A 25,445-nucleotide genomic window follows, 5' to 3' on the forward strand; every position below is an offset into this window, starting at 1 on the left:
AGTGTGGTGGGTGATTTGTTTGATGGGAATGATTGTATTTCTTTTGAGCAGGTCCAAAAGAAATATGGAATACATCAAATGGATTTTTTTGCATTTTTACAAGCTCGTCACCTAATTACTTCAAGTTTTGATACTTTGCACAATACAATGCAACTAGGACCCATGGAAATTTTCTTTTTACACTTAAATGCAGATAATTGTACTATAAGACAGTTTTACAATACACTAGAAGGTTATAACAAACATAATATTGGAAAACTGATTAGGAGTTGGGAGGGTGACCTCCAGTGTCATTGTGATGATCATGCCTGGAGTGAGTGCATACAATCTGTGCATTCTTTATTTCTTAGTAACAGATTTAAAGAAACACAATATAAAATTTTACATAGACAGTATAGAACGCCTATTTTTCTGAATAAAATTGATCCGAGCAGGTCTGCACAATGTATTAAATGTAAATCTGCGGCGGGTTCCTACTTGCACTGTCTTTCGACTTGCTCAAAAATCTCAAAATTCTGCTTCTGTGTAACAAAATAATTAAAAGGTATATTTAAAAGCAGAATACAAAAAGATCCAGCTCAGTATTTATTGGGGCTGCCAATTCTGAACAAATTTCCAGATAAAAACAAATATATACTATTATGTAAATTATTGTTTTTGGCAAGAAAATGTATTCTTAGGGGCGATCGTGGCTCAAAGAGTTGGCAGTTCATCTTGTAACCGGAAGGTTGCCGGTTCGAGCCCCGGCTCGGACAGTCTCGGTCATTGTGTCCGTAGGCAAGACACCTCACCTGCCGCCTACTGGTGATGGCCAGAGGGGCCGATGGCGTGATATGGCAGCCTCGCCTCTGTCAGCCTGCCCTAGGGCAGCTGTGGCTACAACTGTAGCTGCCTCCACCAGTGAATGAATAGTGGAATTGTAAAGTGCTTTGAGGGCCCCGAAAAGTGCTATATAAATACAATCCATTATTATTCTTTTCAATTGGATTAATGAAAAACCACCAACAATAATTCAGTGGTATAAAGAAATCTTTAGAGTTTTACCAATGGAAAGACTGAGTGCAAAATTAAGTGCCAATGAAGATATTTTTTTGGATATATGGCGCCCGCTATTGGATTACTTACCTGATGATCTGAAGAAAACCATAGTGAGAGAGGCAGCCCCACTCCAATGGCAGGTTGAGTTTGTCAGGACAAATGTGTAAATGACTGGTAGACCGAATTATATATACTGTATTAATTTTTCGTTTACATGTCTCAGACTGCTTATTGTGTTTGTTTGTTTGTTTGTTTGTTTGTTTGTTTGTTTGTTTTTGTGTTTTCTCTCTGTTGTTGTTGTGGTAGTTGTTTTTGTCTTCTTTTTTTTTGTATAAAGGAAAAAAGTAAATAAAAATATGATAATTAAAAATAACTGCAAAGTCCTGAAAGCATTTGTTAAATTCCCAGAAACTGTAGCTGGCTGTAGCTCAGGAGGAAGAGTTCTCTACTAATCGGACGACCCACTAATCAGATCGTCCAATTAGTAGATGACCTCATTAGTAGGTCTAATAATCAGAAGGTTGAAATGATAAGATAAGACTTTATTGATCCCATGGTGGGAAAATTTGTGCGTTACCACAGCTCAGGTAAAGATAGCTGAAGAATACAAGAGTATACCAAGAAAATAAAGTGAAGACATACAAAATAAATAAGATTTCGTTTTTTTCTTAGTCAGTTAACACTGACCTAGAAAAAAAGCTTAGTCGCAAAAACACTTCCAGAGGACCAACTCAGTATGTAAACTGAGTGAGTTTATAATTCTTGTGATTTTATACACAGTAGATATTCGCTGTAAATTATACAGGAACATCTACACACTTGCTAAATTGTACAGTACCTTTGACACAATAACAATCATGCTATTCTTATACTCTCCACTAGATGTCAGCAGTGAACCATGGTAAATGATGCTTTGAACAATAACTCTTGCGAATTTTCGGATGAATGCTCTTCTTCACATCCGTGGCACGTATGGGTGCCTCAGGAGCATAGAGAGAAAATGCCTGAAGTGTTTGACCATGAGGATTTAAAGGGGGGGGGGGGGGGGGAACAGAACTTCCTCCATCACCTTTACCTATTTGATGCAGTGAGAATGGTAACATTTACATTAGTTAGCATCAGATTAGCTTACAGCTTAGTTAGCATCCAGAGGGATCCAGAGGGATCTGTTTCCCCATCAGCACCTGATACACATGCTTTGTGTGTATCGTGCACACAAGGTTTTGTAAATGAGCCAGAGGGTTGTTGTGTATTTTTAGACATTTGCATACATGTGAAATGGATGCAAATGAATATGTTACAAATGTAATTATGGGCAGAAATCTGTGCCACCAGAAACTGAATTTGAATAAGTTAAATTTGAATTTGAATTGCTCAGACTGAATCTGAATTGTAACTTGAATAAATGCTTTTAAAAACTGAATATGAATTAGCCTAATTTGAAATTCAATTTATTGGTTTGAAAATTATCATCACTAAAATGAAATTGAATTTTATAGTTTGAAAATAAATTCATTTGCTTTGAAACTGCATCTTATCCTTTAAAAATTTAGCTCTCGAATAATTTCAGATTCACTTCTCACCATTCAGTTTCACTTCTACACTTCAATTTCAGTTCCAAAATTCTTTTTTTTTGGGACTTACATCCGGTTCCGGTAATCAACCGCAGATTAAAAGGGAGTTTTTCCTTCCCACTGTCGCCAAAGTGCTTGCTCATAGGGGGTCATATGATTGTTGGGTTTTTCTCTGTATCTATGAAGCGCCTTGAGGCGACTTTTGTTGTGATTTGGCGCTATATAAATAAAATTGAATTGAATTGAATTAATAGAACTACGTTTTACTAGCGGACCGAAAGTGTTACTGATGGGAATCTACAGCATCTTGAGCTAAATTAAGACTTCAAGGTATGTATTTCTATTTCACATCATTTATACCTGTGTTACTGTGTTACAGACACGTTTATATTCAATGACCACTGTCTGAAAGCTTTAGTTAGGTTTAAGTGCAATATCCCATATCCCAAAAATAAAGTAAAAACATTTGATCCTTGTATGTTGCAGATAAAAATGGAAGGCAGTATGAAGCTGTGAATGTTTTTTATTGGATGACATAATTGTGCAATATAACTTACTGAAGATGTTGAAGATATTAGAGCAGTAAACAGATGATGGTTGAGTCTAACAGGAGAGAGACGATACAGAAACAACACATCCTTATAAGAATGTACAACCTTTCACAGCTCTTTGAACTTTTTATTTAAATGAGCTGCATACATTTCCCACTGAAACTAGCACAATTCCACTTTAATGAAAACAATATTTTAACTGAATATATTGTGGATAAATAAAAGCATTATCAAAGTTTGGTTTCCTGAATGCAGCTGGTATAGTTTGAGTTGGAGATACGTCTGCATTTACACAAAACAAATATCTAGAACAGGGGTGCGGACTGCAGACCTCAAGGGCCGGTGTCCTGCAGGTTTTATATGGCAGTGTTCTTCAACCTTTTTTGAGTCGCCGCACATTTTATAGATCACAAATATCCTGTGGCACACCACCAACCAAACGTTTTCCAAAATGACACACTGTAGCCTTGTACAATACATATAATGGAAAGTTGGTCCCTCAGTTTGTTTATACTCACTCAGTGAGAAACCTGGGCCTATCTAGATGAACACAAAGATCATATTCTGGGAGGAATTTAAGAAAGGCATACACAAAGCTCTTCCTCAACAGCTCTTAATCTCGTTCTGTTTTTGGTTTGTATAGCAGCCATGCTTGAAAAGTTTAGCTCACATAAATATGTTGTTGAAAATGGGAGCAATGTCAAAATAGATCTGTTTGTTAGAATGGGGAACTACATGGCAGCAGTCAACCGTAAACTGTGCAAAGATAGATCAGCAAAACTTAGCTTTAAACCACGGCCTTGTCTCAGTTCAGTTAGTTCCTCCTGCTCCTGCAAAGTCATATCCTTTTCAAAAACTGCTGCTGAGCTATATGGGTCCTTACCCAGTAAAGCCATTCAGTGGATACTGAGGGGAAATAAATGGACAACTTCTCCTCAAGCGTTTTCAAATGTTTACCTATTATTTCACACAGTGTGGCAGTTTTCATATCTCCTTGCCATTTCTGAGTGAGCGGGAAAATGCCAATCTTGGCACTTTCCAGATGTTGTTGCCAGAGGTGCACCTTTGAATGGAATCCATTTATTTTATCTGTGCTTTTGAGCAGGTTTTCATCTCGGCCTTACATTTGTGTGCTTAGTTCATTTAAATGCTGAAATATATCTGCCATGTAAGCCAGCCTTGCACACCACTCCTCACTTGCAAGCAGCTTTGCATCGTTGTACCTCTCATCACTCAAAAACACTTTTAGCTCTTTCCACAGCTCATACGCACGGGCCAGTACTTTTCCAGATCTGCTGGTAAAGTCTCAGTAATGAGTGCCTCGCAGTGCAGAAATTAGTGCATAACAATAACATCTGGGTGTATCGCTTTCACTCTGCTAAACCAACCTTTGATGTGCCCGCCCATGGCTGCTGCTCCATCAAATCAAATCAAATCAAATCAAATCAAATCACTTTTATTGTCACATCACATGTGCAGGCACACTGGCACAGCACATGCGAGTGAAATTCTTGTGTGCGAGCCCCACAAGCAACAGAGATGTGCAAACACAACAACAGTGCAGACACTTGTGGAGTTTTCCCACTTAAGTCCTCCTTGTTCAACATATTTGGATGTAACCCAAAACATTTCCTCTCCTGTTGTTTTTTCTGGCAGTGCCTTGCAAAATAGAACGTTTTCTCTGATGGAGTCCCCATCCACAAAACGCAAATTGGCCAAGAGTTGGGTTTGTCCAATAATGTCTGTAGACTCATCAAGTTGCACTGCAAACTTCCCACTGATGCGTATCTTCTCCAAAACCACACTTTTAGTGTCTGCAGACATGTCATCGATACGTCTGTCAATTGTGTTATCTGAAAGCGGGACACTGGCTATTTCCCGCGTCAGGGCCGAGCAATCTCATTCACAATGACTTTGCAGGCAGGTAGTATTAATGTCTCTGCTACAGTGTGTGGTCTTTGGGATTTGGCTATAAGTTCAGCTACTAAGTAGCTAGCTTTGAGAGCTCTTTCAGACACATTTGCGTTTTTTCTCATTAAAGTTACCTGTTTCTCAGCGTGTTCATACAGGCGAACAAAATAGCCTGTGTTCTTGTTTTGAAGTGAGGGATGTTTTGTGTAGAAATGGTGTTTAAGATAAGATAAGATAACCTTTATTAGTCCCACACGTGGGAAATTTGTTTTGTCACAGCAGGAAGTGGACAGTGCAAAAGTTATGACGCAAAAATTAGAATACAATAAGAATAAATACAGTACACAGCTGTACAGAATAGAATAAAATAATATACTATATACAGTAGAATAAAATAGAATAAAAATATACAATAAGATAAAAATAGAATACGAATGCTATATACAACTGAGTAAAAATACAACGATGCCAGAAAAGATTATTGCACTTAGTGTTATTGCACATGTGTGGATGTGTGTGTTTGTTCAGTTAAAGTCTTTGTTGTGGAGTCTGACAGCAGTGGGGAGGAAAGACCAAGCTTGCTACCTTGGCACTGTTTAAGAGCTTTTCCACACACACCAAAAATAACAAAGTCGTTGCATTCGGATCTCCAGTGAAAGTAATTCCAAATGAAAGATAACTTTCGCTGTACATTGCCTCGAGCTCACCGTTTTTGCTTCTTGATTAGAATGTTGTCCAGGGCCCAGTTCAGAGCCCTTAGTTTTTGATTTCAAATATTTATCCATCTTGGTTGTAAGTCTATTTCCAGTCCATTTTAAATCTTTACTGATTTAAAATGGACTGGTTCAGTGGTTCAGTGTTTGTGCAGATCTACAAATTAGATCTGCACAAACTTAAGTGACAGAGCCTTCTCTGTGCCAGGTACCAGAGTCCGGTACCTGGCACAGAGAAGGCTCTGTTGCCATGAGATTTAGGTTTAGACCATGAAATCGATAACATCCGTTTCAAACAGGACCTCGTGGTTCTTTCTGGAGCATAAATAAATAGATCATAATAATAGCTCAGATAATAATGGTAGTGTAGTAAATTTAACATGACAAATAGTGTCTTTATAATGTTGATTAATAATAATGATTCACTTTTGCAAGGCTTCCACAGTCGATGATCCATGCAGGAACGTATTTCTGTGGAGGTCACGTGTTTCCGGCTACTGTGGAGGTCCCAATATGGCGAAACTCTGGAACAGTCTCCCCCCTTTCATAAAATCCTCTTCATCCTTACAAAACAATGGCAACAGGTCTTACTGAATGATATACACACCACCGCAACCAAGTAGTTCCTGTGGTGGGATGCACTGATTCACAATAAACAGGTTTTGAAGAGGCCTATACAGGTGGATAATAGACAGTTTCTGTAAAAGTCTGTGATGAAGTGTGTTGTGGCCTAGGGGACACAAAAAGGCTAAAGCTACATATACCCAATGAACAGGTAAAAACAAACAAAAAACAAAGACTCAAGAGTTTGCTTTTTTTTTTTTTACAACTCTCAACATTTAAGTTGATCAGGTTAGAAACAGAAAACTCAGTCACTTTATTTGCTAGAACAGAAACAGCCAACACTCTCCGACCATAGCAACCCAAGAATCAGTCGGAGTAACGGCTCACTCATGCACAAGAATAGAAGAAATAGTCTTAATGATTGTAGTTGGAACTTCAGGGAGCCCAGTGAAATGAGCTGTGGCTGTGAGAACCCCACTTTCTACTGAAAGAGGGAGCAGCTGGAATGGAGGTTGCGAGCTCCTCATCCTCTGCCCACAACACTGCCAATGAGGAGGCTGGAAATGGCAGCTTTACTTCCAACAGACCAGTCAGGACAACCTCCCATTGAGCTGGGAAATAGCCATTTCCAGACTGAAGACCTAAGTAGCAACTGTGTCGAAGCTGGAAGGCTTGGCAGCAAAGTGTTAGTGAGTACCAAAGGTCTAATAAACCATAGGAGAGCTCCTGATATGTGACTCGAACTAATGATACTGCCTCCACCGTCAGGACCTAGGCTTTCAGGTTGATGCACTGGCCAAGAACAAGTTAATAGTGAGGCTTGGGAGCGGGTAGATGGCACAGCTGGGTTTGAGGATTGTAACAGCGACAAGCCGGCTCATGAGGAGTACTCAGACAGGGTAAAGAGCTAAAAGTGCAGCAGCAGGTTGGAACTGTTTAAAAACTCAAAAACTGTTTTGAAATCACAATGATTTCAAAACGTTTTTTTGTTGCATCTCATAAATGACAAATGGTTCTGTTTTGGCAGTATATTGCGTTTTTTGAGATACTTCGTAAGCAACTTTTGTTAATGTCTGCATTTTAGTGTGTGTGCATGTATGCTAGTTAATTGCCACAGCAAGGAGAGAATGGTGAACACTCTGATTGGCTGTTGGCCCCTGGTGGAATCATGCTCCTCCCATGCAGGTAACGCATGCCCTGGCCGGAGGACTTTTTAACAAATAGATTTCTTCAATTTGGGATGTTTACCATTCCAAATAAATGAAGTGATTAGTGAGTCTAGAGATTTAAAGTTTAGAGTTTGATCGGGAGAGATTATAGCAGGAAGAATTTTTTCCAGCCTGTGCGCCAGTAGCTTAGACAGAATTTTAACATCCGTGTTTAACAGAGATACAGGCCTATAAGAAGCACAGTCCTTGCCCTTCTTAAGTAACACTGTGATACAGGCCTGGTAGCATGAAGGAGGAAGTGCCCCAGAGTCTAGCAATTCTGTAAAAACTTTGCAAAGGAAGGGAGACAAATCATCCAAGAATTTTTTATAAAAGTCTGTAGAAAATCCATCAGGACCTGGAGATTTCCCAGATTGCATAGATGCTATTCCCACCTGAATTTCTGCCTTTGAGACAGGGGCTTCCAGAGTCTGTCTGAGCCCTGATATGATATGCCCTCGCTCCCCCCAGAGCGAGGGCATATCAATGGAGTCAAAGAAACCATGCAAATCTTTTACATTAACAGTAGATTCAAATGTGCAGCATTCGATACTGTCGACCATAATATCCTATTAGAGCGATTAGAACATGCTGTAGGTATTACAGGTACTGCACTGCAGTGGTTTGTATCATATCTATCTAATAGACTCCAATTTGTGCATGTAAATGGAGAGTCCTCTTCACACACTGAGGTAATTATGGAGTTCCACAGGGTTCAGTGCTAGGACCAATTCTGTTTACATTATACATGCTTCCCTTAGGCAGTATCATTAGAAGACATAGCATACATTTTCACTGCTATGCAGATGACACCCAGCTCTATCTGTCCATGAAGCCAGATAACACACACCAATTAGTTAAACTGCAGGAATGTCTTAAAGACATAAAGACCTGGATGGCCGCTAACTTTCTGCTTCTTAATTCAGATAAAACTGAGGTTATTGTACTCGGCCCTGAAAAGCCTAGAAATATGGTATCTAACCAGATTCTTACTCTGGATGGCATTACCTTGGCCTCCAGTAACACTGTGGGGAACCTTGGAGTCATTTTTGACCAGGACATGTCCTTCAATGCACATATTAAACAAATATGTAAGACTGCATTCTTCCATTTGCGCAACATCTCTAAAATTAGAAATATCCTGTCTCAGAGTGATGCTGAAAAACTACTTCATGCATTTATTACTTCCAGGCTGGACGACTGTAACTCATTATTATCAGGATGTCCAAAAAACTCACTGAAAAGCCTTCAGCTGATCCAAAATGCTGCAGCAAGAGTCCTGACAGGGACTAGAAAGAGAGAGCATATTTCTCCTGTTTTGGCTTCCCTTCATTGGCTTCCTGTTAAATCCAGAATTGAATTCAAAATCCTGCTCCTCACATACAAGGTCTTAAATAATCAGGCCCCATCTTATCTTAATGACCTTGTAGTACCATATCACCCTATTAGAGCACTTCGCTCTCGCTCTGCAGGCCTACTTGTTGTTCCTAGAGTATTTAAAAGTAGAATGGGAGGCAGAGCCTTCAGTTTTCAGGTCCCTCTTCTGTGGAACCAGCTTCCAGTTTGGATTCGGGAGACAGACACTATCTCTACTTTTAAGATTAGGCTTAAAACTTTCCTTTTTGCTAAAGCATATAGTTAGGGCTGGACCAGGTGACCCTGAATCCTCCCTTAGTTATGCTGCAATAGACATAGGCTGCCGGGGGATTCCCATGATGCATTGAGTTTTTCCTTTCCAGTCACCTTTCTCACTCACTATGTCTTAACAGACCTCTCTGCATTGAATCATATCTGTTATTAACCTCTGTCTCTCTTCCACAGCATGTCTTTATCCTGTCTTCCTTCTCTCAGCCCAACCGGTCGCAGCAGATGGCCGCCCCTCCCTGAGCCTGGTTCTGCTGGAGGTTTCTTCCTGTTAAAAGGGAGTTTTTCCTTCCCACTGTCGCCAAAGTGCTTGCTCATAGGGGGTCATATGATTGTTGGGGTTTTTTCTCTGTATCTGTGAAGCGCCATAAGGCGACTTATGTTGTGATTTGGCGATATATATATAAAATTGAATTGAATTGAATTGAAAATGTATATAAAAAAATGTCACCACTCCATTGTCCGCCCTCACTCCGGTTATGATTTGTTTAGCCCTAATACCACGCAGTTGAGTGGCCAAAAGCTTACCGGTCTTTGCACCATGTTCGTAAAAATCGTTCTTGTTTCTAATCAGACATTCTTCCACTTGTCGAGTGGAAAGTAGGTTGAGTTTGGTTTGTAGACTTAAGCGTTCTTTGTATAGCGCCAGTGATGGTGACTGAGCGTACTGCCTGTCGATGTTTAAAATCTGGTCTGAAATAAGCCTCTGCTCCCGCTGTGCACACTGTCTTTTAAATGCTGCCACTGAGGAGATTTCTCCTCTCAGGAATGCCTTCAGAGCTTCCAACACCGTCTTGTTTGGCATACCAGGTGTTCTATTCTCGTTAAGAAAATTTTTAACTTTAGAAGAGATGTTAGAAACAAATTGTTCATCCGTGAGCAGCAATGGATCCAATCTCCAGAGCTTTCTCTGAAAAGCAGCCCTGAAAAGCTACTTTGAGCACGAGGGGGGCATGATCAGAGACAGTAATGCTTTCATAGCTGCAGAATCCAATACTATTAATTAGCAAATTATCAATAAAAAATTATCTATTCTAGTGTAGGTGTGGTGTACATGTGAGAAGAAGGAATAGTCTCTACCAGTAGGGAACAAAAACCGCCAGGGATCTGTGAGACTATAATCTTCAAGAAAAGACTTGACATAAGTTGCAGATTTGTTAAGAGTAGCAGCTTTGGGGGATGAACGATCTAAAACCGCATCCAAATAAAGATTAAAATCGCCAGAATTAAAGAGTGAGTATTTAAGTCCAGGAGGTGTGAAAACAGGCGTAGAAAAAATTGCACATCATCAAAATTGGGTGCATAAATATTGGCCAAGGTCACAGACCTGTCGCAGAGTTTGCCAGACACTATTATAAACCGACCGTTTTTGTCTGACACAACAGTGGATGGAACAAATGTGATGTTCCGATCGATAAGAATAGCTGTACCCCTGGCCTTTGCTTTAAAATTAGAGTGAAACATCTGTCCTGACCAACATTTCGCCAAGCGTGAATGATCCGAATCCTGCAAGTGAGTCTCTTGCAAAAAAACTATCCCGGGCTTAAATTGCTTCAGGCGTGATAAGGCTCTCTTTCGCTTTATTGGGTGGTTCAACCCCCTCACATTCCAGCTAACAAAGGTAAGATTACCACTCATCAAGGAAGTCCCACATTTTTATGTGCAGAGTTGCCCAAGGAGGGAAGGGAGGGGACGAAAACAACAACAACAACAACAACAACAACAACAAAAAACATGACAACCAACCCCACCCCAGAAATAAAATGCAATACAATAACATATCACTGCGTAAAAAAAACAAAAAAACCCAATACCACCACCAATATCTCCCCAGCAGGTTGCAAAAGCAACCGCGTAAGCCCCTGCTTTCTTCCCATACTAGTCCCAGTTTTCAGGACACGAAGAAGAGAAAGAAAAAAGAACAAGAACAAATCCTACCCGTTGTTTCTACGCATGCGCACAACACAAAATTCTGTGGCGAACCGTCCTGCCTTTGTGAATATAAGCTACAAACATACTTTGACTGGTAAAATTAAGTGCCAAACCGTCCTACCTTTGTAAATGTGACGTACAAGCATACTTTAACAGCTATAATTAAGTGGCAAATCGACCTACCTTTGTTAATAAGAGCTAGAAACATACTCTGACGGGTAAAATTACGTGCCAAACCATGCTACCTTTGTGAATGTTACCTACAAGCATACTTTAATGGGTAAAATGAAGTGGCAAACCGTCCTGGCTTTATGAATGTGAGCTACAAGCATTCTCTAATGGGCAAAGTTACGTGGCAAACTGTCATACCTACTTACATTTGTGCTGGAATTACTCTGTGACAGCAGAAATGTGCATAAACTACTTACGGTAGGACGTTTTGCCAAAGTAGGACGTTTTGTCAGAACACCGGAAAACGGAAGTCCAAGGATGGAGCTTTTAACAGTTGCTTCTGCGTCCTCTCCAGTAGACTTTGGGATACACAAAGTTATCCCTCATGCTATGGGCCGGGAGACAGTATCTTGAAGCTTAAAAAAGTTTGTTTGATTCTGAGCTAAGTCTCTTTAAGGCACAAAACCTACTATTAGGTTTGTTTTCTACCAAGTCTCCATCACTCCCTCTGACTTACCTCTCACTTCTCTAAGTTGTGTAATTCTGAGATATACAATATAATCTGTAGTCTTTATTGCAGTTTGTCAATTTGTGAGTGTTCTTCTATCCAAGCTTTCTGCATGTTTTCCCAGATTACCAATGATCCACAAGTGTCTGTTCTTCAATCCCCCAAGTCTGGTGGAGGGGTGAGGAGGAGGAAGAGAGACTGGGTTATTCCTCCACTCAGTGTTACTGAGAATAAGAGAGGAACCTATCCCCTGAAAGTAGCTCAGGTATGAGGAACTGAAGGACCTTGTGAAGAATTTGACACTAAAGTGCATTGTAAATGTTTATATGTTTCCTCTGCAGTCAGCAAGTCTTTTCCCCCTATTTTGAATTCTCATTATTGAATCTGCAGAGTTTTCACTTTTCTTGGATGTGTCTTTGTCATAAGCTGACCTTGTTAACTTTAGTTGAGTAAAAATATGTACATTTTTGGTGAAAGAAACGTTATTTCTTAAATACAGATCAAAAGTTTATTTGCTATTTACGATAATGAGAGCAAGATATTAGCAGTCAACAGTAACTGTCCCACACCTGGGGGAAAAATTAGAATAACAGATTTATCCTAACCAGAGACCACATACACACATACAGAGTCATGTTTCACCCTATTTACATACAGTTGAGCTTAATTTGTCTCACCATAAATGTATTGATATCCACTGCAAGGAAAGAAAGTAAAACGTTTAGTCATATTTTGTGTTTGAAATTTCAGCGTTTAAATGCTAAGCCTGGTCCTGCTGGAAATTTCTTCCTGTTAAGAGTGGTTTCCCTTCCCACTGTCACTAAGTGCTTCCAGACCAGCTGATTCTTGAGGTTCTTTCTCAAATATTGTAGCATCTTTAGGCGGCTTTTGTTGTGAATTGGTACAATATAAATAAAAGTGAATTGGGGGCCACGTGAGCTCAGTGGATGAGCAGGCAACCACACGTCACATGGCTGCAGTGCAGCAGTCTGAGTTTGACGTGCAGCGCTTTCCTGTGTGTGTGTTTCCCTTCTACTTCTTCCCCGTTTTCTGTGTATCTTCACTGCTACATTATCCAATTAAGGTAAAAGATGATATTATAGAAAAAAAAACATTAAAATGGTTAGCACCAACAGTAAGCTAATTAGTTAAAATTAGTAACTGTAGCTTGTCTTCTGATAAAAAAGAAACACATTTAAAAAATCCCAAGTGCTTAGAGAATCTAGCAATCTTGTTGATTTGAGGAATCTCTTGATATTTTTGAAGATGAACTTCCACGGCTTCTTTATTGTTGCATAACCTTTACCATAGACAGTGAGAGTGATCTAACTCCGTCCTGTGTGTTTTTTCCAGATCCGCTCTAGTGACGATAAAAAAAAGAAGCTCTTTTACAGCATCACTGGTCCTGGAGCTGATCTGCCCCCTGTTGGTCGTTTCAGATTGGACAGAGAGTCGGGCATTCTGTATGTAACACAGCCACTCGACAGAGAGGAAACAGCCAGTTACACGGTAATCATCCTCACTTTGTCCAAATGTGTTCCAAAGTGAGTATGTTTTAAAGATCACTTAATAATAAAAACCTTTATCCTGATTATTCTATCATGTTGTTTTTTTGTAACATCTTGTGTTTCAGGATCATATTGAAATTAATTCAGTTTTTTAATCAACTACAGACAATACTTCACAGTTAAGAAATAAGATTCTTGATGTGCAGATCAGTCTGAAATGTTCAGTTTAGATAAGTATTAAGAGTCTTTACTAGTTTTACTAGGTTTGTTAAACCTTTACAGCTGGACATTGCAGGTCTTTTTGGCTGTTTTGAAATGGAACAGACAAAAACCCTTTTGAGAGACAGAAACAAGAAGTCAAGTGACGCCTCACAAAACCTACTGTAAATGAATCAAATGTGTAGAGGCAAGACAATAAGTCTTTTCATTTCATTTTATTTCTAGAATTTTAAAAGAATTCAATTCAGTTTATATTAAATTCACCAGTCACACTGAAATCTTTACCTTGTTTGTATTGTGTGTAATGTTGAAGGTGAATCAAACATGTTGAAATCTTCTGCCTGTGTAGTTTGAAGCACATGTTGTGGTAGATGGAGGGGGACAAGCTGAGTATCCCATGGAGATTATAGTCATTGTGATCGACCAGAACGACAACAAACCTTATTTTACGGTGGAGTACTACGCAAATGTTGCTGAGGCCACGGCCATCGGTATGTTTAAACATATTTTTGACATTATTTTGTTTTTTGAGATATTGAACAAGCAAACTTGTTGGCACTTATTTGCAGTTTTCTTTATTTTTTAAAACTATCTACAATTCTCATCAATAGAAATCAATGTAGTGCAGAGGTTTAAATGCAATGAATTTTAAGATAACCTTCAGAAAATTACAATGTGGGTTGGAATGAAATTAGACTTTTTACGCTAACTCTATTTTGATTTAATAAATTCTTAAATGAAGCAATGTGAAGACCTTCTAAAACTTCTGCTCTTTATTTCCTTTTTCTGAATTCCTCCACTCCAGGGACTGAGGTGGTTAGGGTTGAGGCCAAAGATGACGATGAGCCAGGTACTGACAACTCAGAGCTTTGGTATCGTATTCTGAACCAGGACCCACCACTGCCCACTGACAACATGTTTGAAATCAACCCAATTACTGGAAGTATCCGAATCACTGGTAGAGGACTGGATAGAGAGGTAAGACTTGTTAAACATATTTAACGTACAAGTGTCCTTTTACACCTAAGTACTGAAAAAAGCATTTTATAATGAATCAGGATCAGTAGTCTGCCTGTCACTGCTAGAAATCAGTCAGAAAGAGGGTGCTGCATCAAAACACTGCTGGTGATTTCTTCAATTGTGAAACTTGAAACTGTTTGCCTTCAAATAAAAGTTTTACTTAATGTTGAAACCAACAGATTTCATGAGGCTACACTTTTACTTTACAGGCTAACAGTCTCTATTTCTGGCTTACATTTCACCAGTGGCCCCCAAACCCCGGGCCAAGTCGTTTGGTACCGGGCTGCGAGAGTTGAGGCTCGGGTGTGAAATTCATCGTTTTCAGGGTTTTTATTGTTAACTCGGTTTCCCTGGGACTTTTTCTGGGGGTTCTTGGGAATCAGGGCTATCCGGCCTTCAGTTAGCCATTCCAGGTGTGGAAGAGGTCTCACTGACAAGCAGCTGGTTCATTTGTACTTATAGGCGTTCACATGGAGTACAGTATGTTTCTTCAGTCAGTAAATGTGAACCACGTCGGGGCCTGGTGCTGTCCAATTCTTCATAGAGACCCTTTCTTGGCTGTCTGCCACTATGATGGTTACCCGTACCTGTTCAGGAAAGTTGCTGTTGTCTGTTCTTAGATCCACTAGCCACTGAGCATTGGCGTTATGGGTTGCGTACTTCTATATGCGCTTCGAATATTGCTTTGTCTACAGCCTTGGTGATGCTATTCCCATATTGTTCCCCTGCCATTCTGTTGCTCACCCCTTCAGTGGAGAACAGCTGGTTTATTCTGTTGCCTTCTATTACTCTGGTATAGTTCTTTAAGCAGCTGGCCCAGGCTGTAAGTCATTGTTTGGCAGTTTCTAAGGTCTAACGTATGGACAGCTTGCTGTACTTACGCACATTCTTCATTGCACCTTTCTGCAGCTCCGATAGTTGGCAAACTTCCCTCCCTGCCACCTTGAGCATACATAGATCAAGGTATGCATGGTATATATCAATCATAGACAAAAAATGCCAGGACTGATTTTTTTTTTGTCCCAGTCCAGTCTGGCTCTAGTTAAGATAGGAATCCTTGCACTTGGCAGCAGTGTTGGGTAAGTTACTTTAAATTAGTAACTTAGTTACATTACTAGTTACTTCTATCAAAAGTAACTTAGTTACTTCAAGTTACTTGTTACCTTCAAAGTAACTAGTTACTAGGGAAAGTAACTTTGGTTTTACTCAGAATTCTCTTGTTAATGTGTTGCTTCCATAACTTTGCCAGTCTTGTGCGCCTTTTACATCCAACACAAAAACTGCAGTCGTGGTGCTTTCGATTGTACTCAGAACTCGGAAATTCTGCCTTCTGAATAGGAAGATGTAGGTAACACCAGACTGCAGATGAGTTGCATACAGGGCTGGACTGGGACAAAAAATCGGCCCGGGGATTTTGACTAGAGACCGGCCCACCATTATAGGAAAAATCATAAAGCCTTTGAATGAAAACCAACGCTGTTGTGACAGTGATGTACACTGTTTTGATGGTATATATGTCTCAATCTATCAATCGTTTGTTGTAAGATTAAGATAATTATTTTTTAAAAGCTAGATATTTTAAATGAGAATAAGAAAGAAAAGTATTTCTTTGTGCCCCCCTCTCCCTGTTAATGCCCTACATGCCCCCCTGGCAACACTTTGCTAGACCCGCCCCTGCACAGTTACCAGCTGTCAGCTACTTAGAAAAGGATCCTGGTGTTATTTGTCTCTCAGAAACAGTTCATAACTTCCCTTCAACTCATTCATGTCACCTAAAAGGTAAACCTGTTTCTCCATCACCTGTTCAGCTCTGATGATCCAGTAAGGACATCTCCTGGTTTCATCTTCATGTTTCCCTCTCACCACATATCCAAACCGACATCATGACCAGCAGCTTTATAGCTGTGGCTCCAGCAAACATCAGCTGATACTAGAAAGTAATATTAAATAAATTCTAACAACAGCTGATCAAGCTTAAACGTGCTGCTGTTGTTTAGCGCGACATCAGCTGGTTTCCTCTTTCTGGCGCAAAGTGGGCGATAAACAAACAAGAGAGCCGATCAGCTGATCATTGATCAGTTTCATGATTGAAGTAGAAACAGGAGAGGGAGGGGGGAGAGAATGAGAGAAGAAGTGGCAGCTGACAGCGTAATGACAGAATAACTCCAGCTTTGTGTTTTTCCATTCTAGCTGACAAACTGTGTTCCTTTTCACCTCAATACGAAACGCGTAATATTTTCTCTGAATAAGAGACGATTCGGTTTTTTAGGGGACGGTTGGCAACTCTAATAATTAACTTTATGAACAAAATAAAGTTCAACATCAGTAACATAGCACCCACCCAGCTGTATAGAAACCCAGTCATGCTAGCTAGCACGCAGTACGGGAAAAACTCCACCTAAACTTGTTTTTTTTATTGGTTTACCCAGATAGACTGCAGGTCATAACTTCTTACCTGAAGTTCAGTTCACCTGACACTCGGACCGGCGCCCGCCTCGGGTCTCTCTTCCTTCTCCGTCCCCTTTCTCTCATCCACCTGCTTGCCTCCACCACTTGCTAATGTTACTGAATCTGTGGAAGCTCTGCGATGTCACCACACGAAGTAACGAGTAACGAGCCTATCTAAATCCCAGTAACGACTAACGCGTTCCTGATTTTAGCATAATAACTAGTTACCGTGCTCGTTACCACAATAATAACGTAGTTACCCAACACTGCTTGGCAGTGTGTAGAAGCAGTAGGTACCCCACCTGTCGAAACTGGGGTGAAGCACACCAAAACCTTGGTGAGTCGTGGTCACATGACCTAGGTGTTTTGAACCACGCTTTGGAGCGGTGTATCGAAACTTCTGTGCTTCGGAAGCTTGACACAGCGTCGACACGTCTGTTTCGAACTTCCCATGCCAAACAAACAGCCTCCTGCTAGCTGGTCAGGGAATACACTATATTTAAAAAGTTTCGACACGGCTATTATTAGTTAATGGCATCAGGTTTACAGGTATTTGTCATAAGCAAAATATAAAATGAGTTTCGCTTCAGCCTTTCGGCAGAGTGCCAAGCCTTCATAGATGAACGACTCTAGTCAGCAGTTTGAAAGCTGTGTGTTATAGAAGTGTGTAAACCGATGTCAGTGTTTCTTCCTTCCTGTTGATGAGCTGATCTACCTTAACAGTCCCTGTATCTTAACAGAAATATCCACAGTACACTCTGACAGTGCAAGCAGCAGATATGGCGGGAGAAGGGTTAACTGGACAAACCAAAGTCATCCTCACGGTGACGGACAGCAATGACAACGCTCCAGTCTTCACTCAGAGCTCAGTAAGTATGAAGTAACTGGAAACTTCCTGTTTAACTGCTGCTTTTTCACTCTGTTAAAGCAGAACATTCATCCTGTATCTAAATGCATTACTAATGTTGCACTCACACATAGTAAAAACAGCAAAAACCCACAATAGAACAAAACATGTCCACAGCACTTTAGCAGCTGTTCAACATGTGCTACATTTTGTGTGTAACTTTGGCATTTACATGTGGACAGCCGGCAATGAGTAAAATACTGCTGTCAATTTAAGTAAAAATTATTAAAGAAATTATAATATTTATATCTACATAGTAGAGCTGCCTCCACGTAGTTGACAACTACACAGCAAATTCAAAAGTGTTAAATGTTTTGGTGTTAATAGTCTTCTTGCAAAAGTAGAGTTAATTTTACTCTAAGTAGAGTCACATTCTTTTAATGTAACTCTGAGGTGTAAAATGATAGTAGTTAAAATCGAGTGTTAAAAATGAGTGTTTCTCTGTCAAATCTGGAGGTGTTACAATGGAAACATTAACTCTTGACCTCTTAACTCTGAACTCCTAGAGGGGCTATGACACCAACAGAGTAAATTCACAGACTCCGCCCCTAGCACGGCTCCAATCGAAGCTGAAGTGAAGCCGTTTCAGAACATTTTGCTCTACATATTTGAGTTGTTTGCCATGCTTGGTAAGTCATTTTTCAAAGATTGTTTTAATTATTATTATGAGCTTTTACTTCTGTGGCTCTTTGGAGTTGAGACAAAGCTGTGTGAAAGGCATTAGCCATGTTGCTCGGTGATAGCATAATATTCTGTTTTAGCTAGCTGAAAGGTATTGTTTGCGGGCAAATACCACAGCCTTGAAAAAAGCTTGCATGTGAATTTTCAGTCAAACTTTTGGTCAAATACACCTAAAACAATGTCTAGAATGTGAAATGTTGGTATAATGGTGCTACTTGAAGCCTGAAAACGATCGCCCATAAAAAAAAAACGAGCAAATAGCAGTAGCAGACGTCCTGACTCGATTCTACGTTAGCATAGATCCCTCCAGAGTTTTGTGCACACGGTTTAGGTAAAAATGAAAAAGGTTGAGGTTTTACATTTAGTTCAGTATACCTGTTGCCTGTGTCCTTGTCTTTTGGGAAAATACTTTACACAAGTAGTGGCTCAAAGAGGATTCCTTTTTTTTTTTTTACTGTGCTGCAATTGTTTACTGGATTGTTTGTGCCATTAATTAGTGTCAACTAATTTTTATTCAATCTCCGCACAGGATATGCTTGTGAAGATGGAATATGGGGGAGAGTAGAAGTGCGTTGAAGTTCCACAAAGGGATGAATGAAGGACATGCATATTGTATTGAAGAAATAAGTGATGAGAATGCTGTTATTTGCATTTACCATGTCAGACCTTTTGATAAACAAAATTCTAATGAAGTGAGAACATGTATACTGTTACATCTTTCAGAAAATGTTTTGAAATTGTGGTGCACAGTTCAGAATAAATGTTTTTCAAAAACCATTGCATCTTTTTAGTAAATGTTTATTTCCAAAAGAAATTTCTAGAAGTTCAGAACAGTAAAATTCCCGCTTTTTAGAATGAATTAGAAGATAACTCTTACGTAGTTAAACTAAAATACTCTTTGAGAGTTAATATATAAACTCTTAACACCAAGTGTTAAATTATCAACTCCAGACAGATTTGGTGTTTAACACTAAATCAGAGTTAACGTACCAACTCTCCAAAAAGAGTTAAATTAACACTCTCTGGTGTGGACCCATATAGACACTTTAATAGTGTTGAAATCAAATCCGACAGTGTTAATATGGACATGCTGGATTTGCTGTGTAGTTGTCACAATTGAAAATGTAGTTATCTATAGATTTTGAGATGCATCAGGGTGCCCTGGTTTGTACAGGGAATAGTGAGTCTTTGACAGCACATGGAAAATATGCTAATATGGTTAAAAACACTTTTGTTCCATTTTTAGTGAATTAACTTTATTTAATAAAATTCCACAGCTGTGCAGTAAGTAATGAGCCCAGTATAATGACACAGACTACAAAATGAGGCCATTATTCTCTATCCCTAATGAGGAGGCTTTAGATCTGTTTTCACTGCCATCCTTTATTTTCTCACAGTATAATTCAACAGTTGATGAAAACAAAAAGGATGTTGTGGTGGTTAGGATGATAGTAACAGATGAGGATGAACCACAAACTCCAGCCTGGAACGCCAAGTTCAAGATCGTCAGTGGTGATCCTGATGGAGTTTTCACAGTAAAAACAGGAACTAACAAACAGGAAGGAATCCTTTCTACTGCAAAGGTAGGAAGAAAATCAGGAATTCATTCATAATATTGGAAGATAATTGTCATCAATGAGTATTTTCTTTAGTCGATGGAAGTACTTTCTGTGATTTGTTGTAACTTAACATTGCCAACACCCTTATGTTTTTTTTCTCTTCCTTCCAACCAGGAGCTGGACTTTGGGACGGCCAGCAAGCACACTCTGTTGGTTTCAGTGGAGAATGAGATTCCTTTTGCTGGTGTTTCTGTGGTCACTTCTACCGCCACAGTGGTGGTGAATGTGAGAGATGTGAATGAAGCTCCAATATTTGATCCAAAGGAGACGCTTGTGGTAAAACCAGAGGACCTTGCTGTGGATGAAGTCGTGGTGCAGTACACTGCTTCAGACCCAGACACTGCACGCAAGCAGACAGTCTCGTAAGTCAAACAGGACAAAAAAACGCCTTTTTACTATGAACAAATTTCTCACTGACAGAGACAATGTATCACTAACCTCATAAGTGCCTCAAACATTCAGTTTTTCAGTCAAAAGTACACTATAAAAACACTTCATTAGTACCCAGACTTTGTTTTTTGGCACCTGGCAAACCGACTGAGGGGCTGTAAAAAAGAGGCGTTCAGTTTCCAAACAGGGAATAAAAGTCTGTAAAATGTGTAATATTTCCTTGTAAATTTACATAAATAATAAATTGGTGGAAACAATAGTCGAAGAAAAGAAGTGACTATATATCCATTGATCATTTGAAGGTAAAACTATAGTATATATATCATTTATTTTTGGCTCCACCCACATGGAAAAGAAATAGTAAAAACTTATATGTGATTACTCGTGAAAGTGGCCACTTTCATATATTGTTTTAGGGAGTATCCAAAACATACAAGTTTCATTATATAATTTTTCAAGGGATCTTATATCTGTTTTCACTCTTATATGCTTTTCATACAAGTTTCACAAAAGACAGATACAAACTTTATAAGATTTATATACATCTTTTCCATATGAGCATAGTTGGTTTGGCAAGTGAGAAGTTGTATCTGAAGAGAATGTCCAGACTGCTTCAAGCTGATAGGGGGGCAACAGTGACTCAAATAACCACTAGATATTCATAGGTAGACATGCATAACCATCATATGAAGAGCAGCATCTCTAAATGCACAGCACATTCATCCTTGAAGCAGATGGGCTACACCAGTGAACCATCACAGTGCGGGACACAGTTGTTAGCTAAAAACAAACAAACAAACAAACAAACAAACAAACAAACAAACAAACAAAATACAGTTCACTTGGGTTCACCAGAGTTGGAAAAACAAAGATTGGAAGAATATTGTCTGGTCTGAAGAGTTTTGATTTCTGTTGGATGGTAGGATTACATTTTGACAAGCATGAAAGCAATGAAAAGCATGACTCCATCCTGCCTTATGTCAACAATTCAGGATGTCAGTAATGGTGTGAAAGATGTGTTCTTGGCACTTTGAGCCTCTTAATACCAATACTAATTCCACGGCCTGCTTCTGGCTGTATCCCTGCCTTCGGTGTACCAATCTTCGTATTGCTGCTTCCAGCAGGATAACACACCATGTCACAAAACTCAGATAATCTCAAACTGGTTTCTTGAACATGACAGGAACGCCCTGTTCACTGACTACAATTTGCATGATGCTGTCAGGTCAATATAGACCAAAATCTCTGAAGAATGTTTTCAAAATAGGTTCCAGCCCAGTACTACCACTGATTACCAGAGAGAGATGAACTGGTTCTCTCTTTTCTTTTCTTTTTTTAAAACACTTGATGTTAACAATAGATGTAACAATCCTAACAATGCAAAGTGTTGACGTACTTTACAAAAAAACCCACTTTGTATATGTAATTCAAAATAGATGTGGTACACAAATATTTCTAAAAATATTTGTGTACCACATCTATTTTGGCTACCTCTGGCTACCCTCATAGTACATTTGGTTTGCTTATCAAAGCCCCAAATATAAAGAACGTGAGAAACCTGTAACAGTTCATTTGTCCAATTACAGTTATCATAACACCATGGATTAAACATGAGGGAAGAATTAAGAGATAAAATAATGATAATATTAAGAAGAAATATTAAAAAGAAGAAATATTAAGAAGAAACATATAAGATATTAAGAAGAAAGATAACTATTATTGTCACTCGTGGTCTACACAGAGCTACATTTGCATAATAAAAATACAGCCCGACAAATGTCCAAAATCAAATAACACACTGTGCCATATTGTGAAACATGCTAATTCTAATCATCCTGCCTGCACAGTATTACCATCTTTTCGGTGACTGTCTTGTACAGGTACAAAATAATGAATGACCCTGCAGGCTGGCTGAACGTGGACAAGGACACAGGTCTTATTAAAGTGAGAGCGTCCATGGACAGAGAGGCCATCTTTGTCACAAACAACAGATACATCGCAACCATCGGGGCCTATGATGATGGTAGGTGGGAGTTAAGACTGATGCAGATTATTATCATCATTTGACTCCCATACACAATGACCACTGATATGATTTCATAAAATAACAAGTGTCTGAATAATTACACTGGTAAACAAGAGTTTTGCTGTGGCTCTTTCACCTCTACTTTAACAAATCTGTACAATGTCAGAGATGAACATGAGGAAAGAGTTTATCAAGAAACAAAAGTGATATCAGGGAAACAGGCAAACAAAATGTATTTTATTGTTCACTGGATTAAGGTGTGTGTGCACGTGCGCTCGCTCTTTGCAATACAAATTCCAGTACAAACAGATGTTCCTGGCATGCTCACAGCTAATAACATTGTTGCCCTTTGTTGCATTTATATAGCACTTTTCTAGGCACCCAAAGCGCTTTACAATTCCACTATTCATTCACTCTCACATTCACACACTGGTGCAGGGAAGCTACAGTTGTAGCCACAGCTGCCCTGGGGCAGACTGACAGAAGCAAGGCTGCCATATCGTGCCATAGGCCCCTCTGGCCAACACCAGTAGGCGGTAGGGTAAAGTGTCTTGCCCAAGGACATAACGACCCAGACAGAGAGAGCAGGGGGATCGAACCGGCAACCTACCGGTTACAGATAAGCTTCCCAATCTCCTGAGCCACGGTCGCCCTTTGTTGCAGTACCTTCAATTATTTGTGTGTCAAATGTCAGTTATGTAAGAACTGGAAGACCAGAGGAAAGTCTCTGAGCGTTAAAATTTGGACTATATTTCACTTTGTCGATGGAACCCACCTGTGAACATCTGTGTTTGTTCTGTGACCAGATGCAGTCCCAGCTACAGGAACTGGTACTCTGATCATTCAGCTGGAAGATGTCAATGACAATGCTCCCATCATTGAGCAGCATAAAATTATGGTATGTCTTATTTCCCACCAGCTCAACAGGTGTTTTCATCTAACACATCAAATAGTGGTGCAGGATGGGTGTATTTATTGAATCTACCGACTTCAAGATGCGATCAATTAAAAAGTTTAACCAAGCCCTATTTATGCAGTCATGTGATACAGAATATTAGCATAAAGGCTTTGTGTTTCCTCAGGTGTGCAACAAGGATCCAGCTCCTCAGCTGCTCTCAGTAACAGATAAAGACGGACCAGAATTTGGAGCTCCCTACTCGATGTCTTTACAGGGCATGTCAAAGACCAACTGGACCGCTAGGATGAACGACACCAGTATGTAAACTGTATAAAGTGATGCTGTCCAGTCACATGGCCAGAATTTGAAATATTTTGAAATAGAAACGTAATATATTTCATGACTTGTGTTGAGATTATTTCCTGCAAATATCTGTTTTGGGTTTTTTTAGGAACAGGCATCATCTTGAATTTAGCCACTGAGCTGCCCAGTGGAAATTACAGTGTTATACTGAGAGTGGCAGACAAGCATGGGTTGGGGCAGGACAACATCATCAAAGCTGAAGTGTGCGACTGCAAGGGAGAAGATTTGATGTGTACTCAGCGTGCTTTAGGTGGCAGCAACCTGCCCATTATTCGGGGAGTACTTGGAGGCATTCTGCTGCTCAGTGAGTTGTGAATGGATTTATAACTTGTAGCCTCTGTTTTCTTTCCCAGCTAAGTGGATTTGGTTGGTTGTTGTGTGCTAAACTTTGTGCTCTGTGTTCAGTGCTGGTCCTGGTTGTGCTGTTTGTCAGTCTGAGGAAAGAGGAGCAGAAGGAGCTAACATCTAAAGACAACATCTTCTACTATAACAGAGAGCAAAGTAGAGAGGATGATCAGGTAAATGGACACCAGTTCTGATTGCAGCGTTAGCCTCATCCACACCTGTGTCTTCATCCACACCTGGTCCGGCCTCTGTGTCTTCATCCACGCCTGGTCCGGCCTCTGTGTCTTCATCAACCTCGTCTGCTCCTGCCTCGTCTGGTCCTGCGGTTGCCACACCGTCATTGGACCCAGCTCATCCTATTCCGCCTCGCCTCTGCCGGCCGCTTTCCTTTTCGCCACCGCTGGCTTCGCGGTCGTCCTCCGGACCTGCTCAGTGGCCACCACTGCCTTCCAAGTGGCCGGCCTCCTGATTTGTTTTGTCTGCACCACCGCCGTTGCCGTGTGCACGGTCGGCCCCCAGAACTGTTTGTACGGTTAGATGTAACGGTTTAGGATTTGTGTTCTCATGTTTTGTGTGGGTTTAGTTCCATGTGTCATTTTCTGTCTGTCTCTCAATGTCGAGTCTGCGTCTTTGTGTAGTGATCTGCGTCTCATGTGAGTGTGTTCAGTTTACCTGCCTTGTCTCGTCTCGTTAATTACTCCCAGCTGTGTCCACCACCTGTAATCTCCCTGTGTTTCTCTGTGTGTATTTAAGTCGTGTCTTCTGTCATTGTAGTTGCTGGTCCGTCTGTGTATCTACCATGTTCCTTTCGTGTGTTCTCCCTGCTGTCACAGTCATATACCATCTTCCGTCTTCCTTCATGTTCAGGTTCGTGTCCTTGTTCAGGCTCAGGAGTTTAGTTGTCCAGTATAGTTTAGTTCTCCGTTTACCATTTGTCCATCTATATTTTTGTGTTTAATAAACCACCCTCACACCTTTGCAAGTGCCTGCGTTTGGATCCTCCTTTATTTCTTCCACACGGCTCATCTCACTCACCGTGACACTTCCGTTGTGTTTTGGAGTTTGTATGTGCTTTGTCTCTAGGGGCCACCGTATGTGACTGATGCAAGCCAGATCCTTTTATTTAGCAAAACTGTGATTAATAGTTAAATATTATTGTTGAGGGGCACAGACAGGACTCCACACGTACACTTAAAAAAAAAGAAAA

The 25,445-nt window shown here is 40.0% G+C and overlaps 1 protein-coding gene and 1 long non-coding RNA gene across 2 annotated transcripts; both read left to right on the plus strand.

Moving 5' to 3' along the window:
* The first annotated feature begins 7,033 nt into the window (after positions 1 to 7,033).
* On the plus strand, positions 7,034 to 25,210 carry LOC146656112 (cadherin-1-like). Its single transcript, XM_085428998.1, has 12 exons — positions 7,034 to 12,079; positions 13,168 to 13,323; positions 13,891 to 14,032; positions 14,347 to 14,519; positions 17,750 to 17,878; positions 19,995 to 20,180; positions 20,331 to 20,578; positions 22,487 to 22,629; positions 23,439 to 23,530; positions 23,715 to 23,847; positions 23,982 to 24,197; positions 24,299 to 25,210. The coding sequence occupies exons 1-12, from the start codon at positions 11,927 to 11,929 to the stop codon at positions 24,430 to 24,432; spliced, it is 1,905 nt and encodes a 634-aa protein (XP_085285124.1). The 5' UTR covers positions 7,034 to 11,926; the 3' UTR covers positions 24,433 to 25,210.
* LOC146656113 (uncharacterized) lies at positions 18,239 to 19,374 on the plus strand. Its single transcript, XR_014914413.1, has 2 exons — positions 18,239 to 18,545; positions 19,127 to 19,374. It is a non-coding gene; the product is annotated as an uncharacterized LOC146656113 (long non-coding RNA).
* Positions 25,211 to 25,445: the final 235 nt, after the last annotated feature.

This window comes from Rhamphochromis longiceps, linkage group LG13, assembly GCF_057381845.1.
Source record: "Rhamphochromis longiceps isolate RC_006_pf linkage group LG13, R_longiceps_female_GT1.1, whole genome shotgun sequence".
NCBI classification, from domain to species: Eukaryota; Metazoa; Chordata; class Actinopteri; order Cichliformes; family Cichlidae; genus Rhamphochromis; species Rhamphochromis longiceps.